This window comes from Tamandua tetradactyla, chromosome 10, assembly GCF_023851605.1.
Source record: "Tamandua tetradactyla isolate mTamTet1 chromosome 10, mTamTet1.pri, whole genome shotgun sequence".
In the NCBI taxonomy this organism is placed as follows: domain Eukaryota; kingdom Metazoa; phylum Chordata; class Mammalia; order Pilosa; family Myrmecophagidae; genus Tamandua; species Tamandua tetradactyla.
Genome location: NC_135336.1, coordinates 73,300,915 through 73,327,044, shown reverse-complemented (window position 1 = coordinate 73,327,044; position 26,130 = coordinate 73,300,915). Strand labels below are relative to the sequence as shown.

The 26,130-nt window shown below is 33.7% G+C and overlaps 1 protein-coding gene across 5 annotated transcripts in view; it reads right to left on the bottom strand.

Annotated features, from left to right (window-relative positions):
* Nucleotides 1-26,130, bottom strand: part of USP25 (ubiquitin specific peptidase 25) — a 147,217-nt gene that overhangs the window by 120,039 nt on the left and 1,048 nt on the right. For 4 of the 5 annotated variants that reach the window (XM_077118742.1, XM_077118738.1, XM_077118739.1 and 1 more), the window contains one exon: nucleotides 8,383-8,543. In XM_077118742.1, coding sequence (XP_076974857.1) covers nucleotides 8,383-8,511 — 129 coding nt within the window. In that variant the 5' untranslated portion in view covers nucleotides 8,512-8,543. Of the gene's footprint in view, nucleotides 1-8,382; nucleotides 8,544-17,139; nucleotides 19,655-26,130 lie in introns of those variants that run through there. The other variant, XM_077118743.1, reaches the window with a different exon arrangement.

Genomic DNA, 26,130 nt, shown 5'->3' with positions numbered 1-26,130 from the left:
TGAGACAAAATAAAGCTTCAGTGGCTGAGAGATTTCAAACAGTCAAGAGCTTATACTAGAGGCTATTCTTACATATTATATAGATATCCCTTTTTAATTTAGGGTGCATTGGAGTGGCTAAAGGGAAGTACCTGAAACTGCTGAACTGTGTTCCAGTAGCCTTGATTCTTGAAGACGACTGTGTAACTATATAGCTTTTACAATGTGACCACGTGATTGGGAAAACCTCATGTCTGATGCTCCTTTTATCCAGAGTATGGACAGATAAGTAAAAAATTAAGGGGAAATAAATAAATAAATTCTGGGGTGGGTAAGATGCAAAATATTGGATAGATTGCAATACTATCACATAGTTGTGTGATGATGAACACACAACTATGTGATGATACTGTGAGCCATGGATGGACTATTTATGATTTCTCAATAAAAATATTTAGAAAGAAAGAACAGCTACACTGAGTTATGGAGAAATCGAATATAAGGAAATGGGGCAAAGTATGCACTATTCTTATGAGGTATTTAAGTAGGAAAGAGAATATTAGCAAACTAAGAGACTCCCAATCCCACCTCTATGCTCTAAGCAACCACTGGGAAACATTTTCCTTTCCCTGAACACACACAGAGCCTTCAGGGTGGGTCTCTTAGTGACAAATTATTGCTTCAAATTGACTGAAACTGTTTTTTCTTCAATTTAAAGATATTTTTGCTAGATACAGAATTCTAGAAGGGTAGTTACTATTTTCCAGCACTTTAATAATAATCAATTTTGGGCAGGCCACGGTGGCTCAGCAGGCAGAGTTCTTGCTTGCCATGCTGGAGACTGGGGTTTGATTCTCGGTGCCTGCCCATGCAAAAAAAAAAGTCTTCCTACAATAATACCAATTTCTTTGAGAAGACAGGTTCTCAGTTTTAATTTTTCTTCTTTATAGAAGTAATGTATTTTTTTCCTTATGCTACTTTAAAATTTTTCCTTTGTCTATAGATTTTTTTCTATTTTATTATGATGGGCTTTTGCTAAGTACTCTTTATTTATCCTGCCTGATTTTTAGTGTTTCCTGAATCCATGACTTGGTCTTTCATTAGGTTTGGAATACTCTCAGTCACCATCTCTTCAAACATTTCTTTTGCCATATTCTCTTTCTTTCTTTCCCTCTGGAACTATAAATAAACCATGCTAGTACTTATTCATCATGTTCAAATATTTCTTATATGCTCTTAACTGTATTTCATAGTTTCAGTCTGAAATGTTTTGGATTGACCCTCCAGTTGACTAATTCTCTCTTTCCTTTTGTCTAACATGCTGGTAAATTCATCTAATGATGTCTTAATTTCAGTTAGTTATATTTTTCAGTTTTAAAATTTCTATTTTGTTTTTATTTACAGATTTTAGTTTTTTGCCTAAATTCTCAATCTTCCTATAGTTCCTTGAGCACATTAATTATAGCCATTATAACTGATTATTCCGTCTATTTCTTCTCTTCATTTCTGGACACAGTATATTTTAATATGACTGATCATGACTGATCTGAATGCTAGACATTGTATATGAAAACCTGTAGAGATAACTCAGATTTCTAGATGATATCATCTTCTGGCAGGCAGCTAGACTGGGATCACCTTGCAATCCCAGATCACCTGAATTCAATGCAATGCCAAATCACCTTAATCTAATCAATTCTGTGATGACTTGACACTGAGTTTCAGAAATTATAGAGCCTGACCTATTTCCAGCTCTTACATAATATTAGCATCAAGCCATTTAGAAATCTAATGAAAGAAGGTATTTTCTAGGGTTACTCAATGACCACTTCTGGAACTGCATCAAGAGAAAATCAACCCAAAACAGCAGGATTACCCTGGATGTCCCAGTTCTACCACAGCTTAGCCTCAAAATTCCTAATTGCTTCAGGGGGCTCTGTGATAACATCAAAGAGTTGAATTTGGTTCCATTTTTGTTTTATTTCATTTAGGGGGTCCAGCAAAATATGACCGGCAAATGTTCTAAAACAACCTAGTCTGCTGTTATGCAAAGTGGAACAGCTGACCATGGATTATCACAGCAAATAATAAAAATTATCATTTAAGCCCCAAATCCTCTTATCCTGAGTTACAGTTATGGTAGTACTGGCTATCATATTCCTTCAAAAGTGGTGGTAAAGAGTGATTTCCACTATCGCCTAAATTATGTGTGTGAACAATGGACATCAAAATGAGCATCTCTTATCCAGTACAAAAACCAATGTGCAAATTCTAAAATAAAGTTTGGCTAGACTTTTACTAATAATAGAGAACAAACTGGGGTTGAGAGTTTAAAAAATTTTGGGAAGAAAGAGTGATGAGAGAATTAGAGCAAAGGGAAATAAAAACTGTGTGCTATGGGTGACAATGAGGAAAAGAAAGATAAATTATCATTGGTAAATTAAAAAAAAAAAAAGGAATACAATCACATAGGTTTTTCAAGTTGCGGTAGCATGATTGAAAGCTGAAACCCTGTTTACAATTAAACCCCCATATCTTTCCCCAAACCCAGAACAGTCAGATACCTCCCTACCCTCCATGGGATACAGGAAATTTAGTCTTTGGGATAAGTGAACTTAAGAGGCTCGGGTTAAAAAAAACAGGTATAATATATGATGGGGGGAGAGGCACAGAATATGAAATTCATGGTTATAAACAGACTGATTAAGTGAAAACCTGCAAACTTACACCCACACTGAATTGCCACCCCATTTTCCTAGACCCGCTTTTAGAAAGCCAGCAAAGCATGCTGAAATCACAGTCAGAATCCAGCCCAGATGTGAAGTAATGAAATTCTGTGGGAAAAGCACCTAGAAAAAAAAGATGGAACTGATTTGTTTGAACATGTAGAAAACAATATTAATAAGACAACAAAGAAGTTAGAGCATTTGGAAAATTATAAGGATGTTATATAGAAAATAGAAAAGAAAAAAGGCAGAAATTGCCAACTCCATAAAAAAAAAGATTATAGAGGAGCAGCCCCAGTGAATCACTGGTTTACCAGGAATTAATATATACAAAGTCATAGAAAATATAAACACTAACTACAGATTATTTTTAACTTGCAATGCAGCTATATGGGGATATGAGGAGAAAAGGCAGTTCTGGATGAGTGAAATGGGACAGCTAAACTTGTATATAACTCAGCAGGAAGTTATATTATTTTGGAAAATGGACACAGATAGCAGAAGAAACAGCTAGAATTAGTTGTAGTTACTTTTAAAAAGCAGGACTATAAAGTAGGAGGTTTGGGGCAGAGGATCCCTGCTACTTTTCACTGTTAGCCTTTTATGGCCAAAGGATTTAGGAATTTCTCTTTAAAATGGGTATTTTTATTCTTTGATAAAAATTAATTAAAGAGATAAGATCAAACAACAAAAATTTTAATATGTTGAAAATTTTTTTAAACTTGCAGCATTTTTTCAGTATCATCACCTAATACTTCAGATATTCCACACACCATTAGAGTGTCAGAGAAGCACCTTACATTTTTAATAATCATATAAATACCTTTCTACTTCATTCATTCACTCATCCCATAATTATTTAATGGGTTCATCCCCTAGGTGTCAGACACTATACTATATGTTGGTTACAACAGTAACCCAGAAGATGTAATCTCTACCTTCAGGGAAGTTGTATTTTAGTCGATCTGGAGTTATATGATTTATGAGTAATCTGACCACATAATTTATCAACCAACCAGTAATGCTTTTGAGTGAGAATGAGAGCTTTTAAGACTAAATAGATGTCAAACATGTACAACAGGAGAAAACTGGGTCTGTGTCAGGCAAACCAAAAAGTGTAGTTACTCCACTTTTGAACATCTCAAAAGGCATCCAAATGTGAAGGGTTCTAAGTGTCATCATAAGCATCCATAAATTACTTGAAGTAAACATCTCTGTAACACAGAGAAAGATGTATATAGCTCTAAATGACTGTCTCATTCAATCTGGGGAAGGCAGCCCCAATTAGTACTTCATATATATTAAACTTCTATATGAACAGGATAAAAAGAATCTTAACCTGACTAGAAAAGGGATTGCTGCCAACCTAAAGAGAGTCAAGCTAATATTGCTAGCATCCAAAAGATTACTTAAGCCATTCTCTGTACAATGTTCTCTTTGCTCATAGTTTATGACATTCTGCTCCCCTTTTCTCCCAAAATACAGGTCCCAGGTATAAAAAAGAACAAGTAATATAAAGCTGTATCTTTTGTACCCTACCCTAGCTGCCCACTTTCAAGTTAGAGGTCCATATTACCAGTAAAATCCTATAATTGATAAATATACAATTCCCAGTTGTTTCAGAAAAAGGAAGTTCTTCTCCCTGAGAGAGTCAAGGAGGCAAACTAAAGGCCAAATATTCAAGCCTAGGAAAAAGCCTGGAGACTTGAACTTCCTAATGAAGAAACTCCAGAGAGGGCACAGAGCACTATAACATGGCTAAAGTCAAAATGAAGAATAAACAACTGTCAAATGCAGGATCAGACAACAATCTGATTGGTGACGGGTGACCAGGTCCCCACTACATAGGATCTGCCCCAGAGAAAGTCCTCACTCATCACCAGCAAGTCTGTAGGTGGCCAAATTGAATGACGGTGCCAGATCCTGATGATGCTGCCCCCTTGGCCTATGCTTACTCCTGCCCCTCTGTGCTTTTGTAACTAGGGGTCAGAAGATGGCTCAGGCAAGGGCTGGAGAGACAGAAGCCCCTGCCTATCAGTGCTACAACGTATGGAACTCCTTGGGCTGACCACCAAGACTTTGAACCCTTTTTGTTTTACCTATTTTCTAAATGACTTTTGGGAGAAATCTCAATGAAATACTGGGGGTAAGTGGGATGAGGTGGGGTAGGCTTGGAGTTAGTAAAAAGATTCCTGACTGTACTTTTTAACCCTATGACTGTTGTGGGTTTAGTGTGAGGAGAAGGAAGAGGAGTAGACTAAAGGTGAGGGGTTCTTTTCAGCTTTGTAGAAAAATGCTTTGTTTGCTTCGCTGTGGCTGGGGACATAATGTCAGATAAAAGAAACTGTCCATCTAACTATTACAGATGCAGATAGCTCTTCTGGTCCTACAAGGCAAGCTGAGAATTCAGTGTTAACTATTCATAAAACATGCTGCCGGGCCATGGTGGCTCAGCAGGCAAGAACGCTTGCCTGCCATGCCAGAGGACCCGGGTTCGTTTCCTGGTGCCTGCCCATGTAAAAAATAAATAAATAAAAAATAAAACATGCTGCCCTCGTAAAATAGATTTGCTTTGGGGAAGAGGGCAATGAGTGTGGAGAAAAGGGGCCATGAGCATGGGGAGCCCCACAAAGCCCAGAAGACTTTTTCAGTATTTGAAAATAAAAAAAAAAAAAAAGGACTCGCGAAAAACAAAAATCCATGAGGTAGGGGTGGGGTGGGGGGTGACCCATCTCTGAGAAAATTCTGTCAGTGAAATTTTATAGCACAGTTATGTCACAGTTTGAGCAAGTTCCAACTCACTTTAAAAAAACCATATAATACAATAAAACCTTTTAACACATATTCTGCCCACTTCCTTTAATAACTGAAAAGTTCCATCCAAAAATAATAACTGTTACATAATTATCTCAGATTTTATATGTGGAATTAAAATGAAAAATGAAAAAACAAAAGGTATTAATTATTAGAAACAAAATGAAAAGATACTTAAAAATAGATTACTAAGCTTTAAAATTACAGTAAAACAAAACTTCAAGTGATTGCTAGACCAATTTTCCTGCCTACCCACACTTTTACAAAAGCTGAGGCATTATGTTTTTCAAGCTTCCCAAAGGTCAACATCTTATTAAGTCATAATAACACAAATTTTATAAGGGTAGAGGTTATATTTCCTAGATGTTCAGATTGCTCTAAAACAAAAAATAAATGATCCCAAATACCCTACTTCAGCCTATGTTAGGAATGTGGCCAAACCATGCTTATCAGTTAAACATCCACTAATCTAAGAAAACATTTAAAAAGTAATAAAATTACTTTAAACTGAGAAAAAAAACAGTATATTTTCCTGGTCTACTGCTTTCCTGCTAAAAAACACCAAAAATTTGAAATGTAAAACAAAAAGGAGTTGAAGTCATCAAATGTAACTTGAAGTAGAAATATATGGATAATGGTTTCAAGTTGTTACTGAGATATTAAAAGGATTTTATGCTATACTAGTGGTCAATGAGAGGGAGGGGTAAGGAGTATAGGTATATGAGCTTTTTCTCTTTTCCTTTTATTTCTTTTTCTGCAGTGATGCAAATGTTCTAAAAATGATTGTGAGGATGAATACACAACTATGTGATGAAACTGTGGGCCACTAATTGAATACTATGAATGGATTTTATGTGTTTGAGATTTCTCAATAAAACACTGAGGCAAAAAAAATTCCCCTTGCCCTGGCTATACCCAAATTAATTTGGAATTTTGAAGCAAAAGCCCAGGGATCTGTACTTTTAAAACCTCTTTTGGTAATTCCAATGAGCTGCTGTCAAGTTTAAGAAGTAATGAAATGTCAAAAACAGATTTGTGTCCATAACTGTTTGTTAAAAAGATAGATTTTGTGAACTACTAAGCAGAATCACATGGTTGTAGATTCTCAGTAAATGATTCCTCTTCCCTATTCTCATCAAAAATATATCAAAAGTTATCTTAAAAAAAAAGAAAAGCTATCCTGCTAAAAGTAAAGTGATTATCACCGCATTTATTAATATTAACCCACTTATCACTTTAAACATACATAAAATGGTATGTAGAAATAAACAGCACGTACTCTAACTATAAAATATTATTTGCAAGTGTTTTCATTCTTCTTATTTTCTAAGAGATGCTTCTAATCAATAAACCTCACTTATTGACCACAATAGTGCTGAGATAGATTTAGTTGTCCAAATACAGGCAGCAAAGTATATTCATAGACACTTAAGATCATAGCCTTGGAACTGTAGTTCACATTTTAAAATTATAAAGTTTGGATTTAACAATAAAATGTATAAAAACCTTACTAATAAGTAGTACAGGAACAGTAAAGCAAGACTGCCTATTAACAGGATATAAGAGATTCTAACATCAAATATTAGATATTGTTGATATGGAAATTAACAAATAATACATAATCAAGGTTATGAAGAACATGGATATTACTTTAGATTTATGTTAATTCATGTTTTCCTTAACATTTTAATATTCCAGAAAAACAAATAACCTAGCACATTGCTTACTAGCATGTATCATAACATACTAAAGGTTGAGGCATAAATCCAGGGAGGATTTGAAAGGAAATATAATCTGAAAGGAAATCAAATCCTATGGTATTAGGTGTCAGAAACAAAAAAGAAAAAATCTGAAAATTGGGAAATATGTGAAAATAATCATCAAGAAAAAACACTACAACCTTGTACCCAGTTAACTGCTTTGCTATCTTTTGAAAGTTCAAGCCATAATACATACAGGTTTGGAAAATTACATTTTGAATATACAGAGAAATGTTTAAAATTAAAATTTAAAATGTCCTCACTGGGAACACTAAATTATAAACTACAATCGAACTCTTTTAGGAAAATTAACACAAAGTGAATTAGTCAATTTTCCTAAAAGTAATAATAATTAAGACTACATTACTATATTAGATTGTTTTATTACTTAGCACTATCAGTCAATTGAGAATAAAGAATTATGATAACAGTCAAATCTTATCAAACAACAAAAAAATGAAACTAAATATATCAAAAAAAATTAATCCAAAGTAAGAAGAAGAGACATCCATACATATAAATAGCTCTCATTTTAGAATAAGGAGCCCAAGAAAGACTTAATTAAAGGTGTTCCAAAGCTTTAAAAAAAAAAGTGCTATAATTGGTTTATTAATACTCATTCTTCATACACACTTTGGATTATTTATTTGCAAAGCTATACAGTCTCAAATAAAATGTCTCTTTTTATTAAAAAAAGCATTTAAATTACTATAATTCTGTAAATATCAGTCTATGGTCATTCGATGAATAATTAGTAGGCACAAAAAAATATGACCTGACCCACAAAAAGCCAATACTGGTTTTTATATCTTGATTACAATGCTTCCCTAAATTTGCAGGAAAGTACATACAAAATTGTTTTCTTTCCACCCTGTCAACAATTCCTAACAACAGAGAAAAGGTAGAAATTAATGTAGAATAAGTGAAAGCAGCAGTGCTCTACTGTTAAAACTCCACACTGAAGACTGAACCAAACTAGTTCATTAGAGAAGGGAATATTAAAAACTTGCCTACACTTATGTACACAACTTAAAATGAACACAACTTCTATCTACCTTTTAAAGTATCATTCTCAACAAAAAGATACAAATAAAGATCCTTACCTGAATAACAGCACTAAACCAGCAAGTATTGCCAACATTCTTTAGCCCAACAGGAGTTTTGTCCTGCCTTTTTCTATCATAAGGGTTTCGAGAATCCCTCCAAATTTCTGTAGGTGTCCTCTCAAGCATGCTTTATTTCTGCTATGCTGGCTTCAAGAACTCTTCAACAATGGAGAAAAATGATGAAAACATTGCAGTATTAATTTAATGCTGTATCCTATACAATAACCTACCATAAACTCTAAGGATTTTGATTATATTAAGCTCTAGATAATGAATTTGGAAAGTAACAGTTAACGCTAATTTTACTCAAGTAGAGATTAGTTTACTTTAAGAAATTTCAAACACAAAAAGACTTTTATACAAAAGAAACATGTCAAATGATGTTTCAGCAAATTCAAGGTATTGTACCAGGAATAAATTTGCACCTAGAGAGATTTTCTGACAAATCACTATATTAAAGCATATATTTACAACATAAAATAATAAGCTAGTTTGTATAACAATTCATCAGGAAAACACTAAAAATTGAAGAAATTGCACTTTCATCCCTCTGAGTACTAATTTCCTCTTCTATTAAAGGTTAAATAAGATAAATTCTAGGTTCCTTTCAATTCTAGAGATCTATGACTCTGATAGCTAAATAAAGGAACAGAATGTTTATATGTTTAGTTCTTCACCCAATAGTCGGCCTAGGGAAAAATCTTTGTGAAATACCCATATAACAGAACAAGAAAAAATTATTAACCTCTCCAAAATAAATTGCCCTATATCTCACATATATCTAAACATAGCAAAAGTAATCTTACTTTATTTAATGATAATTTTTTTCCTGCTTCTATGAACATGCATACTCATCACCGGATGAACCCTAAAATTTCCCTAAGAATTAATCAAACATTTTGCCTTCTAAAAGATATCCTAACACCTACTATTCTAATAACCATAAATAATATTCAAATTGCCTTTACCCATTTTGTTAATTATAAAAACCTCAGTGGTGGAATGGACCATTAGTGTTTCTATTACCATTAAGAATAAGTTTTTCCAACTTTCTGACTGAGAAAATCTGGTATGTGCATACCATCTTTATCCAAAAGACTTTGCCCTATCACAAGGCAAAATAATAAAGCTATTATTTCTTTATCATTGGGAAAATTACATTATTCATTTATCTCTAACAGCAGTAATTATGACATGGCGTTAGATATAATGTAGAAAAATTCAAAAATACCATCATTTAAAATAACATATACAAATACATGAGACTTTCTTGCAGGATCAATGAAACCATGTACTTAAAAAATGGGGGCATAAAAGTCCCCTTCAGGGAATGGTGAGAATGGGGGAAAATTCAACTTCCCAAGTTGAATTCGTGATATTCTCACAAGCAGTGTGGACAACCAAAACTATAGGCTGGGCCCCCAGCCTCGGGGTTTGTTCATATGAACCTTAATCCCACAAGGATAGTTCAAGCCTACTTAAAATTAGGCCTAAGAGTCACCCCCAAGAGAGCCTCTTTTGTTGCTCAGATGTGGCCTCTCTCTCCAGCCAACACAGTAAGTAAACTCACCACCCTCCTCCTGTCTATGTGGGATGTGACTCCCAGGGGTGTGGACCTTCCTGGCAACGTGGGACAGAAATCCTAGAATGAACTGAGACTCAGCATCAAGGGAATGAGAAAACCCCTAGAATGAGCTGAGACTCATCAAGGGATTGAGAAAACCTTCTCGACCAAAAGGGGGAAGAGTGAAAAGAGACAAAATAAAGTGTCAATGGCTGAGAGATTCCAAACACAGTCAAGAGGTTATCCTGGAGGTTATTCTTATGCATTAAGGAGATATCACCTTGTTAGTCAAGATGTAATGAAGAGGCTGGAGGGAACTGCCTGAAAATGTGGAGCTGTGTTCCACTAGCCATGCTTCTTGAACATTATTGTATAATGATAAAGCTTTCACAATGTGACTGTGTGATTGTAAAAACCTTGTGTCTGATGCTCCTTTTATCTACCTTGTCAACAGATGAGTAGCACATACGGAATAAAAATAAATAATAGGGGGAACAAATGCTGAAATAAATTTAGTTTGAAATGCTAGTGACCAATGAAAGGAAGGGGTAAGGGGTATGGTACATATGAATTTTTTTCTGTTTTGTTTTTATTTCTTTTTCTGAATAGATGCAAATGTTCCAAGAAATAATCATGATGATGAATACGCAACTATGTGATGATATTGTGAATTACTGATTATATATGTAGAACGGAATGATCAAAAGTTAAGAATGTTTGCGTTTGGTGTTTTTGGTATAAAAAAATTTTTTAATTTAAAAAAAGGGGGGCATAGATTACAAGAGGATATGTTAAAATGTAAAGATCAAAATAAACTCATATTTAAAAAGAAATAGAAATGATGGAGGAGGTGTAAACTAAGAGTAACCCAATATTAGCAGCAGTACTTTCTAAAATTAATCCTCTCATGAAATATCAGCACCCAGATTTTTTTTTTCTCTTAAAATTATGTACCACGAAAAGGAATCAGAACTTCTTGGAAGGTACTTAGTTAGATGAATTGTGACAAAAGAATATCAGGATATATCTAGAATGTCCCACTGTTAACAAAAGCAAGTTGTTAAGATCATAAGGGGGAGTAATAAAACTCAAAGAGCCAACTTGAGGGAACTCATACCAGCCAAGTTGTACAGTTCAACCTAATATGATAACAAAAATAACAATTAACACTGAATTTTTATAAGGCTACTAGTTTATGCTCAAAAGAGAAATGAAAACACAGTGTACAAAAAGTAATTATTACAAAAGACTTGAGTACATAAAGCATATTTAATTTTTATTGGTTTTTAAAAATAAGTGTTTTAATCTGGGAAGTTTTTCCTCTTATATTACATACATATATTTAGAAGTATAAAGACAGATATATGTAGTGTTGGGATGAACTTTGATACATGTAATGAGTTCAGGGAAATGTAAAAATTACACTCCAAATAGAAAGAATAAAATTAGCACTGCTGGTCAAACATAGATAGAAGAGGAGTCCAGCAATGGTCTAGCTCTGGTAAGCAAACACAATAAACATTTAGAAAGAGGATCCTACAGTTTATTCTAAAAGCATAAACTGGCTAAAAGTTTAGAACTGCATGTACTCAATCCTGAATCTCCTAGTAGATGAAACCTCTACCATGCTTTTAAAACCTACTAATTAAACACACAATAAGAAACAAACCATTCTAGTTAATGTCGAGAGACCAAATCATAGCTATCAGGACAAGGCAGGCAATGGATCACATATATATTAGTTACAGAAAACCTGAAGATATTTAATTTCTACAAAATACAGACAAACTGTAAAAAGCAAATTTCATATATGAATCACGTGAAGTAATAAATCAGTTTATTATAAAATGGGATTCAGGGTGCACCAGTGGTTCAGTAGTAGAATGCTTGCTCGCCTTCCATGCAGGAGACTCAGCTTCGATTACCAGACCATGCACACACACAAAAAAAGGAAAATGGGATTCAGTCTCAAGAACAGACTGAGAAAAATTAAGTTTCATATTCTCAACAAGGGCCAGCATCCCAACCCAAATCTAAAACAAAGACTTTCCTGATAATATTCTTCTTATTCCAGATAGTTAAGATGACTAAATCCCAGAGCAGTTTTCTAATGTTTCCAATACAATCAATTCCACTTCTGCCCTCCTCCCCAACAAAAATAATGTAAGCTTTTAAATTTCACACTATTACTAGATATCCTCTTAAAGTTATGTCTCTTCTTTTTCAAGAATACTTAAAAACTTACTAAAATCTCCCAGGCACAGTATCATCATTTGTTCAAATTTACCTATAATAAGGTTCTCTGTTCACTGTGATGTCCTGTCGTATTCATCTTTCCTAAAATTTAGATCACTGTTCTGATTCTAATGCCTTTTTTTTAGGTTATGCTAAAAAAAAATGTTAGACATATATAATTCTATATTCTCTGAATTCCTGTTCATTTGAAAAATATCAGATCTTACTTGTGTGCTGACCATTGGGGTTGCAGGTCTTCTCCCTAAACAATCTCTAGATGTTATCCCCCGGTTTCTAGCTTTCAGGGGTACAAATACAAACTACACTGCTAGCTTCATCCTTCTTACTTTCATGGTAACCTGTTTTCTTTTTTTTCCTTCTTCTTTTTCTTAGAAGCTTAGAAGGAGAAATTACATCCAGATATGATTACATATGGGTTTTTCTTCTCCCCTTAATCCTGCCTAAATTTCAAACCCTTTCATTCTACATAGTCATCTTTCTTAAGTAGCAATTTCTACTTCTTTTAATTATTACTTCTACATCTGTTCCTCTTTCTCTTTTTGGACTATTTGCATTTTAGGGCCACTAGATCTGCCCAAGAATTTCTTTATCTTCTGACACCTAATTTTGATTTCATTCTATGTGAGATATATTTCTTCTACTTTATTCTCTGTATCACTAACTTTGTTCACAGGGAAAAAGTCCTTTTAAAATACTATGTAATTTTTAGCTTAAAATTCTTTTTTTATTTCACAGATTTTCTTCTGTGCTTTAATTACATTTATCATAGAGTTCTCATATTTGGTTAATGGTATTTTCTGATTCTTCAATCAGTTCTTCCTCAGTGGTAGGTAAACTACCTATTCAGCTTAAGTTTCTACTGCTTAAGTGGGATACTTTTCTCTGTCAACTCATGGTTTTGAGTTTTCACTTACAGAGATTAGGCTCAGAGGGAAATCCAACTTGAAGTAAAAACCTTAATAATCTCAATTATTAAGGGGAAAGAGAGTTTCTTTGTCCTCAGACTGATTCATATCCCCTCAACTGCAGGGTTAGGGAGCATTTTTACTTCTTCCAGGTCCACCAGGGATAAAATATTGGGCAGGTAAGACATCACTCAGGAACAAGTAGACAGAGCACCTCTCCAAGAGTTCCATGACTTCCACAAGCTACACCCAAAGAACAGTGAAATTATCGGGGAAGGCTGAAATGCAAAAAAGAGAGGAGCCTGAAGGAGAAGTCAAAAAGACCCTTAAGCAACATCAGGAATAAGGATAAATTCTTTCCTCTAGAGGCCTTAGGAAAATGAACGGCCTTATACGCATTTTCCAGGAAACAACCAAAACAAACAACAACTAAAACAAAAAAACAAAAAAAAAAAGCAGCTGCTGCACTGTCTTCTGAATACTTTACCACAGAGGAACTTGGATGGAAGAGGAAGTCAGAGATATAAATGGAGGACATTCTTCCTAGCATGACTATGTACATTTTTTAAAGAGGTAAAGCTAGGTAAAAACCAGATTTAAGAGATTTATGTAATACTTCAGTTTCTCTAAGTCACCTAAGCTTTAAAAATAAAATATCATTTCTAATAATTTTTATACTTGGTTTATAAGATATAAAATATTTATATGACTTGACTCAGTAATATGGCAGATAGCGCTCATTATAACAAAAGCATGAATTTTAGAGAAATATGTTTATTATAATTTTACTTAACCACATTATATGTTGCTAAAATTTTTTTTTAAAAGTACATGAAAGAGGAATGCCATAACGTTGTGAGTGTCATGATTTAGAGTTAATAACACACTAATTTCTGCGTATCACCAGGGCCTTACAATGTGCCTCAGTAAGTTTCCTCCTACCAGCTCCTCTTGGCTCCTAGAGGGCTGTAAAAACAAATTTATCACCCTGAACAAAAAATATTAATCAACTGATCTCTCCTCAGTGCACATATGATAAATACTAGAGGCTAAAAAAACATTTGAAGTGAATGTATAATTAGCTGTTACATGTGCAAACCTGTAAACCAAATAGTACTCTAATCACAAACCACTGTCCCTCCTGATTGTCCAATACTGGCAGTACCATGAATATATGTTTTTTATAAAAAAGCCAGGTCCTACAAAATGGCTTCATTCCTGAGTTCAGCAAAGTAAAGCCATGACACCACCCAGGCTTTGAAGTATAAGGTCATCAATGGCTACATTCCAGGTACTAAGATAGCCAGTAGAAAGAAAAAATAAATTCTGCAAATTTCAGAAAAAAACTTAACACAAAATGTAGCATGCTATGAGTGGCAACCCCAAAAGCCACAAAAATAGTCAACCCAGTATCAGATCAACAAGCAAAAGTCAGTAATGTTTCTACAGGCTAGTAATGAACAATCTGAACAATCTGAAGAGAAAAATCAAGAAAAAGATTCAACTTACAACAACAACTAAACAAATCAACTATCTAAAAATAAATTTTATTATTGAAGATGTGAAGGACTTGTACATGGAAAACTACAAAATGCTGCTCAAAGAAATAAAGGAAGACCTAAATAAATGGAAGAATATTCCATGCTCCTGGACTGGAAGACTAAATATTGTATGTCGATTCTATCCAAAGCAATTTACAGTCAACACAATCCCAATCAAAATACCAACAGCATTCTTTGCAGAAATGGAACTCCTAATCTTCAAATCCATATGGAAGGGCTTACTCTAAAAAGCCTAAAAAGCCAAAATCATTTTGAAAGAGAAGAACAAAACTGAAAGACTCATATTACCTGATTTTGAAACTTATTACAATGCTAAAAATATCGAAACAGCATGGTAATAAGGATAGATATACTTATAGACAAAGGAAGTCGAACTGAGCACTCAACAAAAAACATCACATGAGTGGCCAATTGCTTTTTGACAAAGGTACCAAGTTCACTCGATGGGGAAAGAATAGACTCTTCGACAAATCACACTACAAAAACTGGATATCCCTATGGAAAAGAATGAAGGTGGACCTCTACATTTCATACAATTTACAAAAATTAACTCAAAATAGATCAAAGATCTAAATAAAAGAACCAAACTAAAAAACTCCTACAAGAAAACACAGGGAAGCATCTTTAGGACTTTGTATTAGGTAACATTCTCTTAGACTTTACATCAATAGCATGCACAACAACAACAAAAAAAAAAACAGACAAATGGAAGCTCATCAAATTGAAAACTTTTGGTTTTATTTATTAAGAACCTGAAAAGAAGACCTATAGAATTAGAGGATATATTTGGCAACCTCATATCTATTAAGGGTATATTAAAAAATCTGAAAATCTCAACAAAAGACAACACCCAACTGAAAAACGGGCAAAACACTTGAACAAACATTTCTCAAAGAAGATATTCAAAATGGCCAATAAGCAAATGAAAACATACTCTACATCATTAGACGTTTGGGGAATGCAAATCAAAACCACAATGATATACCATTTCACATCCACTAGAATGCATACTGTTAAAAAAACAACAGAAAATTCCAAGATATGGAGAAACAGGAACACTCGTTCATTGCTAATGGGAAGGAAAAATGGTGCAGCCACAGCAGAAAACATTGTGGCAATTTCTCAGAAAATTAAATATAGAATTAGCATATGACCCTGCAATCCCTCTTCTAGATATATATCCCAAAGAATTGACAGCAGTCACTCAAACAGGTATCTGCAGACTGCTGTAGTATTATTCAAAATTGCCAAAAGATGGGAGCAACCCAAATGTCCATCAACAGATAAATGAATAAATGTGCTTTATACATACAATGAACTATTATTCAGCCATAAACAGGAATGAAGTTCTGATACATGCAACAAGATAGATTAACCCTGAAGGCATCATGTTGAGCAAAAAAAGCCAGATGCAAACGAACAGATATTTTATGATCTCATTTATATGAAATAATTAGAAGCAGCAAATTCAGAGTCAGAAACTAGAATACAGTTTACCAGGAGCCACAGTTGGGGAAAGAAGGGGGAATCAATGCTTCATTGGTATGGATTCTCTGTTTGGCGTAATGGAAAAGTTTTGGTAGTGTATGGTGGTGACAGTAGCACTAAATTGTGCATGTAATTAACACTCTTAATTCTATATTTAGAATGTGGTTAAAATGGGAAATCTTAGTTGTACAAACATTACCAGAATAAAAAATTTTTAAAAATCACAGAACACAACACAACACAAACAGTATCTTAATGTAAACTATGGCCAAACAGTTAATAGAATAATTATAATCCGTTTCATCAATTGTAACACAGGCACCACACTAATTCAGTGTTAACAGGGAAACTGTGAGTGGGGGTAAACAGGAACTCTGTATGTACTGCATGATTTTTCTGGAAACCTACAACTTTTTTAACAACAACAACAAAAAAAAAATGTGTGCCCTCAGAATAATCAACTTCTACTATACAAAAACTGTTTTTTTATCTGCCCCAACACTGGGTCATGACCATTTAGAAATATAAAAAGGCCACAAAATATTTTGTGTTCTCTCTTCCTTCTACAACTACTCTGAATGTTTAAAACACTTTAGGGTAATTTTCCATCTTCTAATTAAAATTGTATTATAAAGTTTTTTGAGTTTGTTTTGTTACTTAAATTCCATTACAACAGGAATTTTGAAAATATCCCACTTTAGCTCACCTAAGTCCCTTTTTCTAAAGGATCATGTTCTGAAAAACGTGTATTATTTAAGCTGTAAAAAGCAACAAAAAATAAAAAAACAGAAAAATATTTACTTTGGAGGACACTGTTAAAACATACAAACAAGCCACGTACAAATTTTATCACACTTAAATGGTCATGAATCAATTCCAAAGCTATGTAATGTACCCTATAGAAGTTAACATGCTATGAGAGAAAATAAGGTCCTCAGGTAGTCTTCATAAAATGTACATGCAAAATACGTCAACCCACCTGTAGTGGTTTGAAGCTGTATGTATCCCCGAAAAACATGTTCTTAAATCTAATCCATTCCTGTGGGTATGAATTCATTGTAAGTAGGATCTTTGATGAGGCTACTTCAGTTAAGGTGTGGCCCACCTCATTCAGGATGGGAGTTAATCCTATTACTTGAGTCCTTTATAAACAGAATAAATACAGTGAAAGAGCAAGCCACAGAAGCAAGAAGCTGACTGCAACAAAACCTGGGAAGAGACCAGCAAATAGTGCCATGTGCAGCAGGGGAGCTAAGGATGGCCAGCAGCCAGTTTTTAGGAGGAAAGCATCACCTTGATGATGCCTTGATTTGGACATTTTCCCAGTCTCTAATCATAAGCGAACTAATTCTCATTGTTCAAGCCGAACCATTTCATGGTATCTGCTCTGAGCCCAACCTAGGAAATTAAACTATCACTGAGGTTGGACACGGAATAAAATATTTAGTTATTTCAAATGTATGCATTTTTACTTTTATCCATACCCTATATATTGAAGTGATAAACTGAAATTAAGAAACCAAATATATACACACAAGATACAGGTATGTGGGTGTGTATACAAATGTTTATTACATGCACATACACACACACAACTTAAATTTTCAAGGAAAAAAAAATGTCCATACCAAAAATGGAACATATTTGTTGAAAGTTAATGTAAGACATGTAGCCCAAGTCCCCACAGTAGATTGGAAACCATGGTGTGGAGGTTTAGCGAGAAACATTTATTGCAGTTAAATTAGAACTCTATTCACCCACTAGTATCTTTCACTATTCAGTTACCACATTATCATCAGGAAAGATGTTTCCAAAACAAGTCACAGAAAAGAAAGCTGGCTAATCTCTAAAGTTTGTGGGAAAAGAAAAACTTCCAAAAGACAAGAAGCAAATTTTTCGAAAGACATTTAACAACTTCTTAAAGCCCCTCCTGTTTTCTTATTTAGGGTAACTGATGTATGCTTTAATTTCTAACAGAATTGAATTTATGAATTTAGTTTTGACATTCATGTTTATGTATTTAATTCATGTGCAATTAAGCTTTTTAAATGGTATATGAATGAGTTGAAGATTCTCCATTCCCCACTGACCTGCAACCCAGTTCCAGACATACATCAAGTGTCTTATGGGGGGTTATTTTATTAGTCTTTTTTCCAATACCCCATTGTCACAATAACTGTATAATTAATCTTGGTATGTGGTTCAGCAAATCCACCCCCTTGTTCTTTGTATTACCACACAAATTTTAAAATCACTTTCTCAGTTTCCTAAATTAAAAAAAAAAAAAAAAGGTATTGGTCTTTTGATTGGGATCATACTGAACTAATAAGGCAATTTCAGCAAACATCAGCAGTTATATTCCCAATTATTCATATATTCTTTAAGAAGCCTCAGTGATATTTAATAATTACTTCTTGGGAGTCCTTGTATATTTATTTCTAGTTTTTGTTTGACATGTTATCTTCATAAAATTTCACTTTTTCATGCTTTATCTTTAGAAATATAATTTTTGTATATTGTTTATCAACATAGCTAAATACACTAATTGTTTTCTTTTTTAGTAAAAATATTTATTAAGAAATAATTTACAGGTAGATCTTAAATGTATAGCTCAGCTAAATTTTTTGCATAAAAAAAAATTTATACCCCACAACCACTATTCTGACTTCTAACACCATAATTTTTTTTTGCCTGTCCTGAGCATCATATAAATGGAATAACAGCAGTTGTTTTTTTGTGTTAGGTTTTCAGGTTCCTTATATTCAACATGTTTTGTGGAATCCTCCACATTTTTCCAAAATAAATATATGTTTTCCTTCATAATGAATAATATTCCATTGTGTAACTATATGACCACTGATTATCCATTCTGCTCTTCTGGACTTTTGGATATTAACAATCTTTAATTACTGTCAATAAAATTGTGCACATTTTTTTTACAAAACTTTTTGTGAGTATATGCACTCCTTTCTCTTGGGTGTATTCCTAGGAGTGAAAATGCTGAGTCCTAGTTGTATCATTTGAAATTCACTAGTAACTTCCAGTTTTTCAGAGTGTTTATAAAATTGTATATGCATTCCAGCAGTATGTATGGCAGTTCCAGTTGCTCTCCATGCTCAACAATCCTTAGTACTGTTAGTCACATTAATTTCAGCATTGTGATGGGGATGCAGCAGAGTCTATTCTCTAATAAGATGACAGAAATTAAGCTGTTGATCAAGATTGCATGACCCAAATCACCACCGTTGATATGGCAAGACATTCACAAACACAAACACATAAAAACTAAGGGACTCTATGTTTCTGACACAGTAGTTTCCATTGCTTGCCAGACATGTGGTTTGTCCTAAAACTTCATCTGTTGCTATTACGGTGAGGAAGGCCACATTGCATGGGATATACCCCTAACTCCACCACTCCTCGGAGACTATATTCACTGGTCCTTTATGTTCCATCTCAGAGCTATCAGTGGTGCCTCACTGTTGTTGATGTTTTTTCAACTATATCATGCTATTCATCTGATCAGCCAACTCTAGCCAAACATCTGTGGCCTTTAAACTAATGTATACCATATTTTTTACTTTTCCAGGTCATATATAATCTGACAGTGGCACATCTTTTATTGTAAAAGCTACCTGACAATGAATTGGAGTATTCGATGAACATTCTATGCTTCCTACCATTCACAAACACCTCTGTTCTTGAGCACTGAAATGTTCTCAACACAAATCAACTCAAAAAAAGATTCTATCTCCCTCACCTACTCCTGCACCACATACCTCTTAAGGCAGTTCTCCCATATATCACAGATAGTCATCAGGATGAAAGGGTAGAACTATTTTTAACACTGAATTCTACCCTGACCATTCCTGAGCAATTGCTTTTTTCTTTCACCTAATGTAACCCAGGCCAGTCTGGTTGGTAAGCCCTCTGGGTGACTTCCAAACCAACTTAATCCCAGTTCAGATACCTGTATGCTCTTGTTAGACTGAATGGTCTTTGTGTGGAAAGATGATGATCCCTTGGTTGAATACACTGCTCTCCCAGTTCTCCTACAATGAGTATTGGTCAAAGTAGGGGGAACAATAAGTTTCTTTAAATTTTATAAAAATCCTTTATTTCGCTTGTATTGACCATTATGAATAGGGATGATTAAGGGAAAGAAGTTAAGTAGTAGCTACTAGAATGGTGCACACTGAATTTGTAGCAGTAGAGGCTGGACAACAACTCCACACCCCGGGCAGAAAACCTTGGACCTTGGGAGGTATGGAAAGGGAGGGATATAAACAATCTTTACCTTTCAGAACTGTCCCTTGAAACGTTTTGATGAAGAAAAAATCCCTGGTGAGATGCTCCCAAACTGTTTCAATGAGTACAGAATTCTTGTAGCTTTTTCCTTTTCATTCATTTCCATTCAAGTATACATTATTGTACTTTAATTACCTCTATTTTTAAGATAATCCCAACTTTTTCTCTGAGAACTTTTAGGATAAGTGTTGTAAAGTACCACTATAATGAATCTAGATATGGGTTTAATTTTCCTGATTAGGATTTGTTGGGTATCAGGAAATTATAGATTATCTTTACATTTATGAAAAATTCTCAGTGATAATCTCTAAATTTTGTCTCTGATTCACTCTCTTCTAACCTTCTGGAACACTAATAAATGTATATTAGACACTAATAAACGCATATTCTCCATGTCTTTCAACCTTTCTCTGTATCTCCATTTTTCTTAGCTGTCTGTGCAATAGGTTGCATAATTTCTTCTGATATATCTTCCAGTGTTCTAATGTTTTCATTAGCTGTCTCTAGTATACAGAAACTCTTGCTCTGCCAGGGCTGGTCTGACAAAGACCAGAATGGGGTGGCTTAAACAAAAGGAATTTATTGGCTCATGGTTTTAGAGCCTACAAGTTCAACATCAAGGTATTTACAGTCCATGTTTTCTTCCAGAGCTTGTAGCATTCAGGTGCTAGTTTGCTGCATTCCTTTGGGTTCCCTGGCTTGCATATTTGCCTCCATCAATGACAAGCTGCCTCATCATCTGGCTTCTCCTAACTGACTATGTTGGAATCTACTTTTCCTATAACGACTCCAGTTATATGAATTTAGTACAACCCTAATTCAATTGGGCCTCATCTAAATAGGATCTTCAAAGAAACCTATTCACAAATGAGTTCATACTTTATTTAATAACATCATCTTTAGGACATGTCTTTGTAGAACTTAATTCAATACCCAACAAAACCTGTTTTCAGTTGTTGTGTATTAACTTTAGTTACTATTAACTTTCAGTTCACAAAGATATTTCCAAATATTTTTCAATTGTCCTAGGTAATATTTTTGAGCTTCCTTTACACTAAAGATATTTTTAAGCTTTTCTTGTTTCCTCTAAAATTGAAAAAACAGCTATACTGACTGTAAGAGCTGACTATATCGGTACATTTTAGATGTCTATTGTTTCTGCTGATTTTTATGATGACTTGTTTCTATGTATGCTTACTAACTTTTGACTTATACAGCTTCAAAAGTTACTGAAGGGTCCTCTTTAAGGAACAGAATAAAGACACTTTCCTAAAGAGAAAGCAGACTTTTGACATTACCAGAATCTAGAGGCACCACAAATGTGACCCTATTTAAAATTAAACTGCCTTTCTTTCCTTTTTTTCTTTGCTTTGTATATATGTTATATTATACGATAAAAGGTTTAAAAATAATAATTAATTTTAAAATGTAAATTGTAAAGCTGAGATTTATTGAACCAATAAAGTGATATAAAATTCAGCTGCAAACAAACACAAGGGCTAACTTTTGGTACAACTTCTCAGGGGTTGATTACCGTCACCACAAACAGCACCCCTCAGGACTAGGGTAATAGGCTACCTTTGTTCACTCTTCTAGTGTTTATGATGGCATGGCTGGGTGTAGGGTATGAAGGGTGTAACTTGATTACTTTTGATTTACCCTTATTGTGACTATGTTGTTCTTTGATGTGCCACTCAATGAAGGGAATTATCTATTAAGCTTCCCTCAGTGGTCTTTGACTTCCTTTTCACATATTCAATAAGAACATCAAAATTAAAGGGCAAGTTCATACACATGGGCAACACCCATCTGATCAGAGAATGACTCACTATCTCAAGCTCTCCTCTCTGGGTTCATGTTTTCACTTTGAATTTAGTTAGATTTTAGTCTTTGACTTTAGTTTTCCCTATGTCAACAATTCTTTAATACTTTTAAGAAGATTTTAAAATATTTCAAATCCAATAGGTTGTTTTCACTAGAAAATATGGTCCAAACAATCTAATCCATTGTATTTCCCTAAAGTTCTTAGGTGTATGGACCTTCTACCAATTTTAGCTAGAATGTGGCCTTATATCCTGTCCAATTGGTTCAAAGATACTCCATGAGGCAATCCATTTTTAAAATAAATATGCCATAAACACAAACCAGAAACAATATAATCAACACAATCCAATTATTTAACTTGTTCCCTAAGCAATGACAACAGAGGTAATTATAATGAACACATCTCATCCTGACATTAAAGAGTAATCATATTAGGAAGCATACTTAGAAATATTCAACCTAAAAACTTTTATCATGAAATTTATGGGTTCCTGTTTCAATCTGCTAAAATGGCCAGAATGCAACATATCAGAAATGGAATGGCTTTTATAAAGGGGATTTATTAAGTTACAAGTTTACCATTCTAAGGCCTTAAAATTATCCAAACTTTTAATTTTTTTTTTAAAAAATCCAAAGAAAGACACCTTAACTCCAAAGAAAACCCAATGTCTGTCATGTGGGAAGGCACGTGGCTGGCATCTAATGGTCTGGGTCCATTGCTGCCAGCTTCTGATTCCAGTGGCTTCCTCTCTAAGATCTGTGGGCCCTTACTTAGCTGCTCCAGGGCAAAACTCTGTTCCATCTCTATCCTGGGGCTGGAGATACTTCTCTTCAGGTTCTGGCTATTTCTTTAAGTCCTTGCTTAGCACCCAGGCTTTTTCTCTCAATCTCCAAATGTCTGTATCTGTGTCAGTTCTGAACTATTTCTCTCTGTAAGCTCTCCAGTAAACTAACTGAAACCCTCCTTAAATGGGCAGATCATATATCCATCTAGTCAAAATGTCACACCCATAATTGGGTGTGTCACATCTCCATGGAAACAACCTAATCAAAAGCTCTACTATACAATAATGGATCAGGATTAAAAGTACGTGACTAGAATGGAATGATCATATGTTAAAAATGCTTTTGTGCGTTTGTTGTTGAATTTTTTTTAATTAATTAAAAAAAAAAAGGACATGACTGCCCCCACAAGACTGGATTAGGGTTAAAAGAACATGGCTTGGGTGGGCCACAGTGGCTCAGCAGGCAGAGTTCTCGCCTGCCATGCCAGAGACCTGGGTTCGATTCCCAGTGCCTGCCCATGCAAAAAGAAAAAAGAACATGACTTTTCTAGAGTATATAGCAGTTTCAAATCAGCACAGTGCCTAAACATGGTTGGATTTGTAAAACGTAAAAGACAGGCTTTATTTCGTCTAATTATTATGCACAATAATGTAACAGCCCAAATGTGTGAATTCATATTAAAGCATGTTTATTGAAATATGAACTTTGTTAAATGATTGTAGGACTTTTTTGGCAAAATTCTGCCATATAACTTGGGAAATAATTAGCTAACTTTACTTTTAAACAAGATATAAAAACTTTTCCTTAAAAATGCATCACTAATGGCACTAATTATGTGCATGATTGTGACTGAAAGGGGAAGTTTAGAGTCATGTATGTCACTAGAAGGAAAGCTAGTGGATAAAACATGGGACTGGAATCATAGTTAACCCTATAGTGGACAATCACGATGGTTAATAGTACAATTCTTGAATTCATTCATCCAGGAAGATGAACCCCCGGAGATAAATCTTCAAAAGATTAAAAACTTGCAACTACCTACCTTGGCTATGTGCTGCATTGGTCCAAGATAGAAATCATGACTTTTGCTTCTTGGATCTTAGTTGAATTTGAATACATATTTAATTACCTTCAGATATGGGTACTAAAAGTCTGTCTTATGACTGTTGTGTAAAATAAACCTAATCATCCATACATTCAAATTTATCCTAAAAAGAAGTTGTGCATTAAAAACAGGGTATTATGTACTAACAGGGAAAATAAAACCGGTTTTTAATAGGGAAAATAGAACTTTTTGTCATTAAAACTTGAGTCTTTTCAATGTTTAATATTAGATTTGGGCAAATTCATTGAAAGCAAATAAAGCTGACACAAAATTAATTTTACATAATCTACCATTTATAACTAAAGTACATTTTTTATAATAACCTTGGCATCTTGATGTATATACATTTGAAACGGTTCTTTTCATCTTTAGCTTTTTAATTTATATTAATATAAGACTAGGATAGATTAAGTATTTTTATTTTACTTTTGAACTTAAGAGTACTATACTTTAATAAAACTCACAGGAACAATACTTCTTTGCCAAATTTTTAGCTAAAATTTTCACATTCTTTTTTCTGCTACAATATTATTTATATATGTGCTTATCAACCACACATTTTGTATTTAACATTTAGTCACAAATTTTTAAATATACACATAGATTTAACTTCATACATATTGATTTAACTTTACTATCCAGTAATCTCAGTAATATTACAGGATGCTGAATCTCTGTAACATCATGTACAATAAAGATATTTAAATATTTACTATTTTAGCAATTAATATTTTGATTTAACTATTTAAAATGTTTAAATATTAGTAAAAATGGATTAACTAAAGTAAGTTAAAATTTAAAAGACAATGAATGAAAAAGAGCACTGTCTTTAGAGATTTTCTTTTCAATCCAGCAAAAATGAGGATCTCAAACAATATATATGTATTAGATTAGAATAAACAATACTGGATTAGAAAATAGTCTTAATCTTTCAACTCTGAAGTTAGCTTTGCCTTTTATTCTCTATTACATGCTGTTTCCAGATTATTAGAGAACACACAAAACAGAACTGCTGATTTGGTACATACATTTACAGAATTTTTTCTATTTTATGCTAATATAAATTCATATAAACAAAAATAAGCACATAATCTTTAAAATAAGAATTGCTGAGCGGGTCACAGTAGCTCAGCAGGCAGAGTTCTTGCCTGCCATGCCGGAAACCCAGGTTCAATTCCCAGTTCCTGCCCATGCACCAAAAAAAAAAAAAAAAAAAAAAAAAAGAATTGCATATTACATAGTCTATTCTATTTTATAACCTCTTTTTCACATAACATCATCATTTCTCTTTAATATAAAATCCAACTGATTTATTTCATGTTTAAAATATTTGTCATCAAAGTTTAACATTGTCAGGCTATATAACTGTTCTAGAATTATTTCATTCCATTCACTTCTTAAAAAAAGTCAAAATCTAGTTTATATAATTTATCCACCCTTCACAAAATAAAACTAATTAAAATGGCCCAAGAAAGACTGACTACACATTTTTGGTTTTACATTAAAATTAAATGATATTAGCTACAATTCAAAGGGGGACAACAAATTTTAATTACATCTTCCCATTTAATATAAATGTCTTACAAGTTTCCAAAGTAATATTTAGAGATATTAAAAAGTAAAATTAAAATTTATAAAGAATATGACTTTGCTAAAGGAAGCATTTCAAGGTTATCTCCTACCATAAAGTAATCTCAGATTATTTAGAAAAAAAATTTGCTATTGATATGGTGTCAATATTATCTGAGAAAACTAGAACATTCTGCTACTAACCTATTGTGTTACAGTGAAAAAGCACTGGAGCGAACAGATCCATATGAGCTGTGCTTCTTTAGAAAATCATTTTACCTCTTAAGCTAAATTTCTTCTTCAGTAAAATAGAATTATCACTGCCCACAACAGCTATTTAGAAGATTATACTTAGTTATAATCTAAAGCGTTTTTTTA